This window comes from Peromyscus californicus, unplaced genomic scaffold (genome assembly GCF_007827085.1).
Source record: "Peromyscus californicus insignis strain IS unplaced genomic scaffold, ASM782708v3 Scaffold_3__1_contigs__length_106647218, whole genome shotgun sequence".
NCBI lineage: Eukaryota > Metazoa > Chordata > Mammalia > Rodentia > Cricetidae > Peromyscus > Peromyscus californicus.
In genome coordinates, this window is record NW_026294551.1 from 93,527,852 (window position 1) to 93,544,720 (window position 16,869).

Below are 16,869 nucleotides of genomic sequence, written 5' to 3' on the forward strand. Positions count from 1 at the left end.
AAAGACGTGGATTGCACCGAAGGGAACACTAGGAAGGTATGCGTCCTTGGCTCTGAGTGAGAAGGAAAGCATATCTCTGCTGAGGATTCCTAATCACAAGCCAGTCTTCTCCTGGGCTTTGGGATTGTGTTGCCCAAATTCATGCTCTTTGCTGTGTCCACAGGCAGAACATCTGGTTAAAGAGATCTCTGGTTGGAAATGCTTTTAGGTAGCAGTGCCTGAATGATAGAGGGGAAGTCTGATTTTCCTTAGAACATAATACCTGAAGTCATGCGAACACACAGACATACACACAGCACACTCTGAAGCCATACATACACACACACAGACACACACACAACACAATCTGAAGCCATGCATACACACAGAGATACACATACAACACACTATGAAGCCATACACACACACACACACACACACACACACACACACACACACACACACACATATACCACACTCTGAAGCCATACATATACACACACAGACACACACACACAACACAATCTGAAGCCATGCATACACACAGAGATACACATACAACACACTATGAAGCCATGCATACATACACACATATACACACACAGACCCACACAGCATACTCTGAAGTCATGTACACACACAAACACAACACACTCTGAAGCCATGAATACACACACAGACAGACTCACACAGCCATGCAAACACACACAGACACACACAGCACACTCTGAAGCCATGCATATAAGCACAGACACAAACACAGTACATCCTGAAGCCATGCATAAACACACAGACAGACACATACAGCACATTTTAAGTCATGCATGTACACACAAACAGAACACTCTGAAGTTGTGTATGCACACACACAGACACACCCAGCACACTCTGAAGCCATGCATATACACACAGACAGACAGACACAGAACACTCAAGTCTACTGCTAAATGAAACTTAGCTTCAAGAAATATGGCTAGGCTCTTCAACAAATAGCTCTCAGAAAACTGAGTATCCACACTCAGAAGGATGCAGGCAGATCCTTATCTCTCACCCAGCACAAAATCAATGAAAAATAGATCAAGGACCTTAATATAAGACCTGGAAGTCTGAAGCGGCTAGAAGAAAACACTTCAAGACAGACACTGCTAGGACTTTCTGAAAAGTACACAGTATCATAAACAGGGCAAACAGGAGAAAACAGGTTCACAGTCATTGTCAGCCAGGCCCAGTGTGCGCACTGCAGCCCCAGATTCCAGGAGAATGAAGCAGGAGGGATGCTGGGAGTTCCAAGCCATCTAGTATGCACAGCAAGACCTTGTCGCAAAAGAATAGAAAATAAAAACAAGACAAAACCCACACAATTATCAAGAATGAATCTCAAAAACCAAGAAGGTAAGGAAAGGTGGCGCACGCCTTTAATCCCAGCACTCGGGAGGCAGAGGCAGGCGGATCTCTAAGTTCGAGGCCAGCCTGGTCTACAGAGCAAGTTCCAGGACAGTCAGGGCTACACAGATAAACCCCATCTCAAAAAAAAATAACAAAAAAAACCAAACAACAAAAAAGAGTTTGTGAGACCTGGAGAACAGGAGTGAGACACATCACACTCGTATACATGAGACGGACAGGAGGAAGAGAGCGTGGAAGAATGCGGATGCTTTCCGACTGGGGAGTCACCACACAAGACCCCAGATCTGAGAAGACTTGCTTCCAGCAGGACAAGCAAATCCCTCCCTACAGACACCCCAGTGACACTGCAGACAAGGTAGAGACTCACAAGGCCTCAGAAAGAAAAGTCAGCTGTGCTTAAAAGACACAACTTATAAAAAGCGCTACAATCCGACACAATACAGTTAACCCTAACAGCAGACAGCAATCAGCAGACAAACGACAACCAAGTCTATAGCTACAAAAACTTTCTTTCACACCTCCGAATAAAGCCAGTCAATGAGCGGCTTGCAAATGATTCTAAAGTATTTCCTTCAGAAATAGAAAAAAAAGCGCGAAGGGCACAGGAGGTGTGAAGAACTTCTTTTAAATCGTTATCAAAAGCATCAAATTTACATCCTTCATTATTTTTAAAGATTTGTTTATTTTTACTTGATGTTTTGTATGTCTGTGTTGGTGGAAGCCCGATGAGGGCCTCGGGTCACCCGGAACGGAATGACACACAGTTGTGAGGTTGGTGCTGGGAACGGAACCCAGGTCAGAGCCAGTGCTCCTAACTCACCCACCTCTCCTGCCCTACTCCTCAGTCATTTTTAGGTATTGTACCGGTCCATGTTTACCAGTACAATGTATTGGTAAAGTTTTATTGGTTAAAAACATACAAAAATGCCAAATATTTAAAATGATACTTTGTAAAAGTCAAATTAAAATGCTTCATAATAATAGCACAATATTTAAGAGAGAAGTGAGTTTTACAGAGATCCCTTTATTATTCAGGAGGAATGTAAAAGATATTAACTTTGAACTTTATTAAGTTAAATATGTATGATACAATGCCTGGGTAGCCATTAAAACTCGACTATAAAGTATAACTCCCAAAGTAATAAAAGGGAAGAAGAAAATGAAAAAATTGGAGACAAGTCAAAAGAAGGAGAAAGGACAAAAATCAGGAAAAAAAATGAACAGTTAAGATGGTTGAAATAAATCCAAACCATCACAATAAAATCTATTAGCCCTTCACAGTGAACATCATCATCAAATTACTAAGAACCCATAATTCCTTAAGCTCATAATAGACAGAGAAGGTACAGTGTGTACACTAACATTTCTGTCCAGTGCCGACCTAGAATCTTAGCCAGGGCTGTAGGACAAGGAGAAACAAGAATCTGGACTGGAGTGAGAAATGAGCTTCTCCATATTTGAGATGCTAGAGCTATCTATTGAAGAAACCCAAAATTTCTGCAGAGAATTGGCCGTTTGTAGAGAATGGATGCTGCAGGACACTGGGCCTCATGTGCCGTGAGAAGGAAGCGGAGGGAGTTGAAATAAAGATGGTAAGATGTGGTAGATTTACAAGACTTAAAGGGACAAGCGTTCGGATTCCATTGTGGATCGGACATGGAGTACTTACAGCCTCAAGAATAAGTCCTTCTGTTCTGCCTCCTGCCGCATGCTGGGTTGTGGGTCCGCTGTGAGAGCGGACACATTGTAAGTCTGCTTCTAATATAACTTTGAGTTTCCGTCGAAGAAGAGAGAGACACAGAGACAGACAGAGACCGAGACCGAGACTGAGACAGAGACAGAGACAGAGAATGCATAGATCTGAGTCTCTGCAGAGCTGACAGCTGAAGTGATGGGTTTGGGTGCACCAATCAATGAGACCTAGGTGACAGGCGGGGGATGCCTGCCTGAGCATTTGGGACCTCCAAATAGGGAGCAGCAGGGCTGTCTGTGGAATAGGGAGACTAAGAAAATAAGTAATGGTACTCTAGGCTGGATAAGATAGATGGCAGGACTAATGCTCTCTCTCTCTCTGTGAGCCAGAGAAGGAGACCATCAGAATAAGAAAATTATTCCCAACGTGATTCTATCCCAATGTGAAGAAAGAAGAAGGGCTTTGGAAAGAAGACATGCTGCTGAGAACAGCCTCGCAGCCTGAGCTGCACAGTTCCTGGAAAGGAGAGGGGACAGATGCTACCTCCACAAGGTGAGGGCCCCTGTCCAGGGCTCAGGTGTCTGGGCCAGGAAGTCCTCGCAACAATATGAGAACACTGGTTGGGGGCTCTAGATTCTGCTCTTAGAGGTCTCCTAATGCCTCACAGCCCTTCAGTGAGGCAGAGACTATGCACTTGGGAAAGGCCTCAGCATGGTGGGTATCCCAGCACCTTTGGACATAACCATGCTTCCCAAGGCAAATCACAATGGTGCTAGGTCAGTCTTAGTTCTCAAGTCTGTGAGCCCCAGGCCAGCACTGACCAACCATGATGGCCTAGAGCTTGCCCTTAGGGTGTCCTCAGCATCTCCACAACCTGCCCTGCACCCTTGTCTGGGCTCCAGTACATCTGTTTTCCTCTACAAAATAGAAGACTAACCCCCTTGGACCAGATATTCAATCTGGTCTAGAGAAGGCACTCGGCAAACAGCCCATTCACTGAGGCCACTGAGTAGCCAGGGAGGGGTGGGACCCTAGGGGTTTCTCATGTTTGTTTGGTATACAGCGAGTGCTAAGTGATTGATTGAGTGAATAAATGAATGTAGTCCCCATGTCTCTGCTTGAGCTACATCAGGGAAATACATCTAGGAGATGCAAGCGAGGCTTAGAGACCTTAAGGACAGTACCCAGATGTGCCTCATAAGGTTCCTTATAGTTTTTCTTCTATCCTAAAGATATAATAAACAGCAGGTTCAATAATTGAATAATATGTTATTCTTATTAAGGAAACAAACGCTTCTTCGGGCAATGCTTACCTCTAGTGCATTTGAAGCACATGCAGTCATCCTAACACAGCTCCCCATCCCTGACAACCATGTGAGCTTGCTGACCTTTACTCCTCTGGCATACTAGACCTTTCTTACCCAGGAAGTTCATATTTAGTACAGGGATTTGCAAACACATTTGCTAAATCTCCGTATTATTCAGTAGATAGCTCCTACGTCTGAGTCATTCTCTGAGGAACTGTGAGCCCTGACACTTGACAGAAACAGCCATTTTTGCTCTTGGGCAAGGATTCATCTAGCTAGCTCACAGACGTCTGACGAGGAGTTAACAAGGAAAGAAAACCACCCACCGCTTCATCCTGAAAGGAAGAACATCTCATGTCCTCCATGGCTTTTTCTTACCTGTCTACAGCGGATAGTCTTGTTCTACAAAATTAAGCCATTTAAAGGGACAATGGAAGCAGACAAGACAGTGTCTTATACTTGGCTGTGAGCAGAATATGAAAAAGTTTGCCCAGCCACTGAAGGCCGCAATTAGAGAAGTAGGCCTAGGATCATACCCCAGCACAAGACACCCAAATGTTGGCTATTCACATGCGGATGATGGGAAATCAGTTCTACTTTGAGCCCGGATCTCTTGGCTTTCTCCAGTGGCCTCTAGACTGAACGGTAGAAAAGATGCTGCTAGGGCTCAAATATGGTTTGTTTGTGTCCCACCCACAGGGTTCCTAAGTTGGGAGCCTGGTCATCAGTGTGGTAATGGGTGGTGTGGAACCTCCAATGGCCACTCCCCAGTTATCTAGCTTCTGGACTGGTTACATACCCCTCTGTAGTGGGTAGCCATTCCAGCTTTGATCTGGAAGTTCCAACCCCCATTGAGGCTACGGTAACTGTCATGCCTACAAGGCGGGGCCAAGAGAGGACCCTGAAGACCCAAGATCCGGATGTGCTGGCTCTCTTGGTTCCTGGACCCTGGACACTGGAGGTAGACCAAGCAGAGTTCTCCAGAGAACACCGCCGCCGGACTGCACCGCACCTTTCCCAGACCCTGTAAACTTTCCCTTCACTTGTAAGTTACCCCACAAAATAAACCTCCCTTTTAATTACGTTGAGTGGCCTTAATAATTTCACCAATATCCCTCCACTCTTGAATCATTCCTGCCATGGGATGCAGCCCACCATAAAGCCTCAGCAAAGCTGAGGTGATGCAGGCACCGCTCTAGAATTGAGAGCTAGCCTTGGGTATTCTGTGATAGTAAGAGAACACAAGTTCAAATAATGCTAAGCTCTAGGAAGGGTCAGCTCCTTATTGGAATTCCCACGAGCTCCCATGCACCGTGGCCTTGCTTCCATGCACCATGAAGCTTCCATGCACCTCACTGCAGCAGCCAGCGATGCCGACTCTCCCTCTACAAGCTCCTAGAATATAGGTCCTTCCTGCTTCTTCTCCTGTGTCCCTGACCTTGCTTACTTGGAACTCTTGCCCACCCCTTTCAATGTGCTAATTTCCTGGATCACATCCTCAATGTTATCATACCTCTTAGCTTGTGTTACAGCTTCAAAGGCAGTTACAGATGGATTTGCACAAAAACACTATTTCCATGCCCCATTCTCCATTTTCCTGGGATCTAAATCTCTATGTATCCCATTCTCTGCAATACATGTCTAGCAAGCTGTACAAGAAACACATTAGTCTTCTCATACCCCAAACCACACACACACACACACACACACACACACACACACACACACACACACACACACACACACTTATTAAAGCACACTTTTGCTCTGCACTCATGATGCTTGGAATTGCTGAGTGATGAATGTCTTTTTGCTTGACATGTGAGATGACAGGTGACTGGGACTTTTAGTAGCTTCCAGATAGAGGGTGATCCCTGGGAAGACCAAGGTAAGATTATTGGGTTGGGACCTTGAGCCTTACTCTTCAGTATCCAAGCATGTGAGAGATGCCTCAGGTTAAATCACTCACCAACACCACATGGTTTAACCCATCATATCCATGAAATAAAGCCTCCAGAAGCCCCAAAGGGAGAACTGGACAGCTGAACATGTGGAAAGCCCCAGAGGGTGACAGTCTGAAGGGTATATGTGTGGCAGTAGTACATTATTATGAAAATATCTTTTACATACTACAAGACTAAACTGCTGGACCTCACAGCCAATTAATACTACACGTTGAGGTCACTTCAGCCTTAAAACTGCTGTCCTGCTGTGCATTCAGCCTGTTTGTTTGACCTGCTTTTAAGAGAACAATGTAACAGGCAACCTGATTTGCCTCGAATTTCCCATGTACTCAGTTTCTGCAACGATGCATAGCTTTAATCTTAAGTTTTGTACTCTTCCATGTCCCTGACCCAGAGAGCAATGCCTGTGTAGACGTATGTGTGCTATCATAATCATTTGCTGAAAACAGTGCGCACATCAAAGATATATCTTAGAAAGCAGATATCTGCCATAAATGTTGACAGTAATATGGATACAGGTTGCTAGTCTGTTTGTCATGTTATAGTGGCTTTTCTGGGTGCTTCCCAGTCTTGGAGTCAGTAAGTTGCATTCCCTGTAAAACTCTGCTAAAGATTTATGCATGTATCCCTCGTTCCTTCCCTGAGTGATGCTTTCTGTGTTGCTCAATAAACACAGAGCAAAAGTTCTTTGTTAGGGACTCATACGTAGTGACAGACAGATGTGAGGTAGGCATAGACAGACTAGAGACAAGCCAGAAACCGTGCACTGCAAAAGACACAGGGAGAGAAGTGGAGAATTCGAATCTGGGCTCGCTCTTGGTCAAATTAGCCCAAGAGGAAGCGCTTCAATTTCTTTCTTTAATGGGACACGGATGCAGTCGGTGCCTCTGGGGCTACCTTTAAAGGGTTTAATTGACACATATGTTCGAGCTGCACACCTCTGCCCTGTCAGTCAGCTCTTTACCCAGTATGCTCTGGTATCGTTTGTAACGGCCTATGTAATTAGTAAATATAAGTGTTCCCTTAGCTCTGCAAACCACTCTAACAAGTTATTTAGTCTGAGAGGGATGTTGTGGGAACCCCGATTTATAGATTTATAGCTGGTTAGTCAGAAGCACAGCTAAAACACCTCTGGCTTGAGCTGGGCCCAGCATCTGAAGTTAGGGCAGTCTCAGGGACTGAGCCCCTCACCTGTGGGATCCGACACCACCTTCAGGTAGACAGTGTCAGAACTGGACTGAAGTGGAGGACTCCTCACTGGTGTCCACTGCAAGACTCACGCTTGTCGTGTGGGAAAGCACCACACACATTTGGTCACAGACATCTTCCCTGCTGACTCTGGTAGGGAACAGGGGACAAGCTTGTTTTTCTACAGACATCACTTTTTCCTTCCTTCTCCAGGACACTATGCCACTGAACCTGAGTTCAAGTCCTCACACCCACATTGCCACAACAGCTTCAATTTTCCATTGTCTTTTCCCACAAAGCAACTCCACAGCAGTCCCTCTAAACCATGGTAATCTGCTGTGTCAGACCTCCAAAGGCTCCTTCCTCTCCCACAAAGCAGGGATTTCTGGACTGTTCCTATAAGAAAACAACTTAAGATGTTCATTGACTTGTAAAGTTTATATCCAGATCCTATGCCAACTGTTTATAAAGTTTGATTTCTTTATATACAATGAAAGAATTGACTGGGTCAGTCGGCACGTTTTCCAGGAATGAAGAACAGCACCTAAGCAAAAATCTCCCCACGTGAGGATAAAGCCAAGCTCCTTAGTTTACACATTTCACAAATTAGCTTCCACCCATCTGTCCAGGTGCCCTCTAGTCCCCTGCCTCTACCAGGACCACTCTACCCACAAGCTACCTGTATTAGCCAGCTGTCCCTCATGGTAACAAACACCTGACATAATCAACTTAGAAAGTGAAAGGTTCCAGTTGGAGACCACTCACCTCGGGAACAGAAGATTCCCTAGGGTCTCTAATCCTCTCCACAGGGCATTTCTCCACTAGTCTAAGCCCCACCTCTTAAAGGGTCTACCGCTTTCCAAAGGCACCCCAGGCTGGGAACCAAGCATCCAACACATGGACCTTTGGGGGACATTACCCAAACCATAGTGCTGTCCTTCTTCACACACCTGCTCTTCGTATATAACAGAATATACTACAAGTGACAGCCTCTCCCATCAGCATATGGCTGGGTGACCTACAGCATGTTCTGTGCCTTTGTGGGCTCTATTTCCTCTTCAGTATGGCAAACACAATGCTGATAGCTTGTGTGTCTCTTTTATCAGGTGGTACAGAGTCAGCATCAGAGAAGACTTAAGGGTCGATGGCAAGAGTAACCAGGGCTCCTATGACATGGTGTATCAGGAAGGGGGGATTGTCTTTTCCTCCACAGCTGCCTTCTCAAACACCTTTCAGCATTTAAAATATCTCCTGTGAAAAGAACCACTGATGTTTGCCAGGTGAGGCATTGTTGCCACCTCTGTCTGTCTCCTGTAAACCACTGGCAAGTATCTAAGGTTACCCTTCATCACTGGTCATTGCCAATCCCTGGGAAGAAGGACTTGATGGCTGGTGGCATGTTTATTGTACCTAATACATCACCATGACTTACTAATTTCCCCACTCTTAGCAAAGTGCCTAGCCTACAAAACATACTCAACAAATGTTTACCAATATTTCCAAAACCAAAGGAAAAAAGAACTGTTTAAAAGTCTGTGCATGTGCACAATTTATCCTAACAGTAACTTATTCAACAGCTGACAGAGTGTTTCCATGTATGCTCCTGAGAAACAGGCTGTTAGCTCCCCTCAGCAGCTCAGCAACTCACAAAACAGATAATAAATTAAAGAGATGTAACCGTTAGACAATAGTCCTTTGATGACACTTTTCTTTTCTATCTTGATATGATGCCAAGTTAATGTTATCATAAAATAATCCCATTTAACTGCAATTGTGCAGTTTACAGAGCCATTACTGTCATCAAAAACTGAAATTATATCCAAACCCGAAAACAGAGGCTTACATAGGAATAAATGGCATTAACATGCAAACAAATTACATGCGAGAGAAGTGGGAACAGTGGTGTGACAGGCATTCCAGCTTGTGCTCAGCATAAACAGATGATTGCATTTTAATATTTATTCATACATGAACAATGAAAACAAATCACACTGGCAAGTTAAATTCATATTTGTTTAAGAAGACAGAGGTTTATGCATTCCCTCTAAGTACAGACTGCACTGGGCATGCCTAGGCCTTTTTCAACCTGGCTGCCCAGTGCATCCATGACCTGGAGGTCAGCTGGTGTGACTATTTTCATGGGAGAAATCTGGACTTCGAGAGGTGTGAGTAGAGGCCAGGGAGGCAGGATATGGGCAGAATAAATCAAGATACAAAATGAAAACGCCAAGGGAGTTCTGAGAAATGGTGCCCCGGTTCAGCTTGATGATATTGAAAACATCCAAAGAAGGGGAGGGAGTGTTCAGTTCAGGATGAGATGAGCTAGACCGGAGGTCCTGACTGTTGCTATGCACCATACTCCTACAGCCCATATTAATGAATGGTACCAATGCAGTCTCAAAACAAACACCATCTACACCGTAGCAGTCTTCCTAGGTAAGCTGCAGAGAGAGGGCTTATACTTCAGATGTTATGACTCCCGTAAGAATGTATTGTGTGTGTTTCTCTTCCTAAGGAGCTGCTCTGTAGCAGCTTTTCTTTATTCATCCCTTGGGAATGAGGATAAACTCATGGCGGCCTGCAGGGTTTTATCAATAGCAAGGATGGCTTTCCACATCCTCCCAGGACCTCACGTGCTTTACTGATTGCCTATTGAGCAATAAAGAGGAATGACATGTGTCACTTGCAGGAGAAAGGACGCAACTGGAGACACTCATGTTAAGTGAAATACACCAGACTAAGGAAGAAGCATGGCGACTGTTTTCTCTCATATGCAAAATCTAGAATTAAATACACACATGTGCACGCGCACACACAATGTGAAAGGACATGCAAACTATGAGAGGGAAGAAGTCTACAGAGAGGGTAATTGGGGGAGGAGACAAAATGCCTTATGTTTTTTCTCATGTATAGAATCTAGATTATACACAGATATTGGTATACAATCTATATAACTTAATTGGGGTTTCTATTGCCTTGATAATACACCATGGCCAAAAGCAATTTGGGGAACCATGACCAAAAGCAATTTGGGGAGAAAAGAGTTTATTTCATTTTACAAATCTCAGGTCAGACTCTATCACTGAGGGAAGGCAGGGCAGGAATTCAGGGAAGAAAATTGGAGACAGGAATTAAAGCAGAGACCATGGTGGAATGCAGTTTACTGGCTTGCTCCTCATGGCTTGCCCAACCTGCTTTCTTATGACACCCAGTGCTGCACTGTTGGTAGTGGTCTGGGCCCTCCCCTATCAATCATCAATTAAGAAAAATGCCCACAGGCCAATCTGGAGGGAGCATTTTCTCAACTGAGGTTCCTTCTTCCCAAATGACTCTGGCTTGTGTAAAGTTGACATGAAATGAGACAACACGCTATGTTGTTCTCTCATGTGTACGATATGAGAGAAGAAGGGGGACCATTGAGAGAAGAGGGTAATCAATGGAACATGGTAGTAAAGGTGGTTATGAGCAAGACTCAATGACATGTGTGTGAAAATATCATAGTAAGCACCATTATAATGTACATTAACTAAAAAAGGGTAAAGGAAAGCAAAGATGTTCAATCAAAAGTATGAAAGAGGTTAGGGAATTAGCAAGCAAAAATGTAGGGAAGGGTACAGAGAGCTTCAGCCAGGACCCCGCACCTATCGAAGTCCAGTGTGGTGCATGGGTATAACAGACGCAGTCCTATGCTGGGCTTCTGCAAATCCTGCTGGACTTGATGTATGACATGCTTCATGAATAAGAATGGCTGTATATTTTGCTGTATAGCACCTGCAATGTAAGTGTTCCCCATCCTCCAGCTGTTAACCCACCCTGAACAGTAACCCTGCATGGCAGGTACTGTTGTTGTGCCGTTATATTTGAGGGAACTGGGCGATCTGCAGATTAAGTAATTTCTCTCAAGGCCCTAAACACCTGTACATGGTGATGTACAGAATTCAAACTCAAGCAACAGGGCCCTGAAGACTGTGTCTCTCCTATGCAAAGGGATGGGGTTGGAGAAGGAGGGGGACTTGTGGAAGGCAGATTGGTCTAGGAGAATGTGCCTGCATGGAGGAGGAGAAGGAAGCAAGGACCAAAGAAGCAGGAATGGAAGGTGTGCAGAAGACAGGTACCAAGTAAACACTGGCACAGGAGTTAAGGGGGCCAAAGGGGTCCAACCACCCTCCAGGAAAATCAGTGCAGCAGAGCTGGGGTCCACCCACACAAGCCAGCAGCAGACCAAGGTGAGTCACGGTATCAGGAAAGTCTCTACACTGTGGTCCTCAAAGAAATCAGACACAAAGTCAGAGGTATGTCAATGCCCAGGAAGTAAATGTTTATCATAGATTGATTAAGAAGTCACATTTTAAGCATGAAGACACCAAAACTACTTCTTTCTAATTTAAGTCTGTTCAAAGTTTCCAAAACAGGAAGTGTCCTATTTTTCTTTCTGTTGCTGATAAAACATTGACCAAAAGCAACTTGGAAGGAGTTCATTTGCCTTACACTTCCTTATCACAGTTCATCATTTAGAGAAATTAAAGCAGGAATTCAAGCAGTTACCTGGAGGCAGGCACTGAAGCAGAGACCATAAAGGAGGGCTGCTTACTGGCCTGCCGTGATTTGTTCAGCCTGCTTTCTTATATAGCCCACTTGCTTACGGATGGTACTACCCACAGTGGGCTAGGCCCTCCCACATCAAGCATCAACCAAGGAAAATGCCCCCACAAACAGGACCACATGTTGATCTGATGGAAGGAATTCTTCAGTTGAGGTTCCCTCTTCCCAAGTGACTCCAGATTGTGTCAAGTTGACAAAAACTAACCGGCATAGCCAGGCTTTCTGTATCTCCTAGGTGATGGCATGGCCACATCCTACTATTTCTCCTGGTGTCACATTCATGGACTCCCACAATGAACAATTTCGTCATTAAAACACTAAAAGATGGGTCCCTGCTTATAGAGAGGGAAACTGAGGCTAGCAGAGGCTGAGTCCTTTCCTCAAACAAGTGCTTCCTGTGACAGAAATGCCCTCTAGGTCTGCATACATGACCATGTGCTTGGGGACCATCACACCCAATGCCTCCTGAGTTATAGTACTATTGGGATCTGTGAAGAGCAAGGATGAATGGAACCAAAGGATGATGCAGCTCCAGGCTCTGGGTCTCCTCCCCTCAAGCACCATCCTCTCATTGGCTCTGCAGATTCATTGATCAGTGCCTGGCCAATGTCCATCACAGAACTAGGGAATGCAATCTACTTCCAACTCCATGTAAAGTCACAATTCGGAAACCTCATGGATCGTACTACCAGGTATTTGAGCCTCGGGATTAAAGATGCTGAAAGGGGCTTTGTAAAGAAGAATTTAGTAGACAATCCTTCCACTGTTTCTGGATGCTTTTCACTTGTGGTTTGTCCCACCTGAGAAAAGCCTAGTGGATATCAATCATGTTTATGGCCACTCAGAATCTGTTGACCACATGCACCACAATATAGGGATTCACGTGGCAGACGCTGGGGCCTGTTCTGCCAGCTTCCATTATGGCTGTGGCTCAGACTCATGTCCAGCCAGAGACATCTACCCACACACTAGGCGGCTAGTGGCATAACAGGGCTACAAGAAACTCAATCCTTCAGTTCTGGATAAAAACGAATCATCTCCCCTCAAACGCAGTAAAATAAAAATTCCACTTATCAACTGCTTCTCTTCTGTCTGTGCCCAGTCGCATTCTGCATGTTGATACAGAAGAATCCTCACCCTCTCAAGTGTTTGGATGTACAAAGAAAAATGTCAAGGGAACAAATACTGAGAGCTAGATCAGTAATTACGGACACAGGACAAAAGAACAAAGGAGTACCTAGAAACAACACAATGAGCCCCAAAGCAGTAATTATGTTATTCCTCTCCAGATGGCCGAAGAATCTCAAAGCATGAATATTCTGCTTTCTAGTTTCCAAGGAAGATGTTCCAGGTTATGGGATAGTACCCCAACCTCCCAGTGCCCTTATAGACTCAGGAGAAAGCAGACCTTTGCTAAAGACTCTACAATGAACAGGACACACAGCATCTACCAGCTCCTGTAGACACTGGCTGCAGACACTCTGTGGGTCAACATGCATTTTTATTTAGAGGAAGTATTTGAGATAAGTCCTTTGTTGCCATAAAGACATCACTTCTAGACAAATGTTAGTGACATCTCATATGCTTGAGATACAAGAAATACCAGACTGCCTCACTCTAGGAAACCAGAAGCCACTGAGGTCTGAAATGACCTTGATGGGTTAGAAGTTCTACAAAATGATGTGCTTGCAAGTAGAGAAGAAAGAAAAGGAGCAAATATGCTTTGTTCCAGGACATGGAAAAGAAATGTGAAAAGAAACAGACAAGAAGGATGGGAAAGTGCTGTGGGATGTTCTGTATGGCAAATGTGTTGCTGATTGGTCAATAAATAAAACACTGATTGGCCATTGGCTAGGCAGGAAGTATAGGCGGGACAAGGAGGAGAATAAAGCTGGGAAGTGGAAGGCTGAGTCAGAGAGACACTGCCAGCCGCCATGATGAGAAACAGCATGTGAAGATGCCTGGTAAGCCACGAGCCATGTGGCAAGGTATAGATTAATAGAAATGGATTGATTTAAGCTGTAAGAACAGTTAGCAAGAAGCCTGCCACGGCCATACAGTTTGTAACCAATATAAGTCTCTGTGTTTACTTGGTCAGGTCTGAGCAGCTGTGGGGCTGGCAGGTGAGAGAGATTTGTCCTGACTGTGGGCCAGGCAGGAAAACTCTAGCTACAGGAAAGAGGGATAGAGTAGAAAGGAAAAGGAGATGATACCAAAAGGAAGAGCTGAAGATGAATGAACCAAAAGGTATGATCTATTCTTACAGCCAAAGTCTATACTCTAGGAAACTGATCTTACCCATGCCACACATGACCACAAACACACAGTTCACTTGAGTCCCACAGCCACACTGTCTGATTACGTTAGCACATGACCTAAGACTGTTCTTGGCATAAAATTTTGCTGGAATGACAAGGAAGCCAGGACAGCTTCAGCTAATAGAATATGTAGTTCTGTCCTGGAACCCTTGCCTCAAAAGAGGCCAGCCAAATGAAAGCAGAGTCAGATCCACAGAGAGAGGCTCCTATAACACTTAGCATCTAGACACAGCCACACCTGGCTGCCAACTACTCTCTGAGCTTTTCAATATTAGGAACTAAAATGAAGTCTTGTTCTAAGTCAGTTTCAGGTGAGCAGTCTTCATTCATGCTAATAACAGTTCAGACAATATAACCTCTGAAGGTGCTTTTCTTATTTCCTATCGTGCACAACCAACCTAACACATAGTTAGTCAACAGGCTGCCTAACTTTATCATACAGCTGAGATAAATGTAAAGCAATCTTTGGTTGACTACATTTAAATGTCTCCATCTCCAGAGCCCTTCAGGGAGACAACCAAGCTCTGATCCTGACTATCAAAGTCCCTTAAGATTCTCTGATATATAATCACACTTGCTGCCTGTGAGGATCTCCAGAGCAGGCAGCAAAGCCTCAGAAATGAGTTAATCTCAGTTATAGCCTGTGAGAGCCAAATTAATGGCAAACTCCTTGAATTCTGCTCTTCTACCAGCACCTCCAGTACTGAACACAGAGTCCTAGAAACTTCCCTTAAGTAATCTTAAATCAAATGAGGAATGTTAAACAAAACAAAGAATAACCTCAGATCACATAAATCACATTCACTGAGCGAAACATCATTGTCATGTGGTATTATTCCTTTTGTCTTTCCCAAATGGGCTTAGAGAATAAAATTATTATATATTCATGATCTCTAGGCTAGATTTAAATTTTCAAGGTTGCTTTTTAAATCAAAATCTAGCTACATGTTTTTCTTCTCTTTGTTTTGTTTGTGGTACTAGGGATAGAGACCAGGGCCACACGCATGCTCTGCAAACCCTCTACCACCTAGCCAGATCTCCAATCCTGGTATAATTTCTTTAAAAAAAAATTCTCCTATTTTCAATAAAAGAAAAAATCTCCTATAGCAAAAAAAATTATTGTCTTGTTGTATCATATTGATTACAGAGCTAATCAATCACTTTGGTACACCAAATACTTACTGTGAGAATAATGTCCTCGATCGAACGATGAACTTGAACACATACTCTAAAGCTTTTAGAGTTCTGAGGATGGGTTCACACTGTTCCCCTCTGCTGGAGGTATCCAAGTAAGTCTTCAGCACCGTCATCAATTTCCTGAATAAGGGATAATATTTTCAAAATACAGCTCTTTCTAGTCCACAGTGTGGTAATTAGTTTGCTCGGGAAATTATAAGGCATTCAATCAAAGGTTAGAGGTGGCGGTGCAGCAAAGCTCACGACTCATTTGCAAGCACAAAAATAACTGCTTCAAAATATATTTATTACAAGCAATGAATAAGTATTTCCTGCCCATAAAGAAGCCAGCAAAGATAGAGTGGTGAGGGGGGAAAATAATCTTTTGAGAAGGAAAAAACTAGGCGTCATCAGGGGGTGCGTGAGAATGATGGTGAGAATGTCTTTTTTAACTTCTTCTATTTAGACATGCTATTGTCATTTTCATGGCGCTCCTTTGCTCAGACACTTTCTACAGCTATTCAATACCAATAGGTCAGACTTTCGAATGCTTGACCCATCTTTCAAGGTTTCTTCACAAGCTGGCTGCTGCCAAATTTGCCTGTGGGTCTCCACCTTTGACCCTGCGTCTCCTACATCCAATCAACACTGACCTACTGAGCATGCACATTGGTGCTCTCAGGTGACTTCTTAATAAACAGCAGTCAACTAGCTGAGTGATCCAATAAACTGCTTGTGTATTTGCCACTGTAAACTATTCACCCACTTGCTGGGGGTTTTGTTGTTTTTAGGATATGTGAATCATTCAAGCATGGGTTGTATAATTCGTTAGAAAAGGGAAAATTCACACAGACTAGTGTCAATGGGAAATGCTCAAGTTCCCTGTGGCCTATGCATCTTGGCAGGACAAACACAGGAGCATAGGAAATCCCTGTACACACAGTTACTTACTTGTAGGCCAAGGTAGCACTAAAATGCTGTTGAATGTAAGCCTCCAGAACAGTGTTAAAATGCTGGAATTTCCGGTCTGCAATGAGTCCTATTATGTAGATCTGAAGAGGAGTCAGAATTATTGGGAGTCCTTGGGGGGAGTACCCAGAGCAGGAAGCTATTCACCTGTTATAACTGAGCCCTTGTCACAATTTCTTTGTCCAAGAGATAATCCCTCTAATGAATAATTAATCCTTTTCACTAATACATTGTCTCTCAAAAAAAATTTCAAAAAGTGTGCTTTA

General features: G+C 44.0%; 1 protein-coding gene across 1 annotated transcript in view; it reads right to left on the bottom strand.

Annotated features, from left to right (window-relative positions):
- The window catches only part of Dock2 (dedicator of cytokinesis 2), a 419,530-nt gene that overhangs the window by 308,777 nt on the left and 93,884 nt on the right, over positions 1–16,869 (bottom strand). Inside the window, exons 21-22 of the mRNA XM_052759023.1 lie at positions 16,586–16,686; positions 15,641–15,775 (exon numbers count right to left, since the gene is read on the bottom strand). Of these exons, the coding sequence (XP_052614983.1) occupies positions 15,641–15,775; positions 16,586–16,686 (236 nt within the window). The remainder of the gene's footprint in view (positions 1–15,640; positions 15,776–16,585; positions 16,687–16,869) is intronic.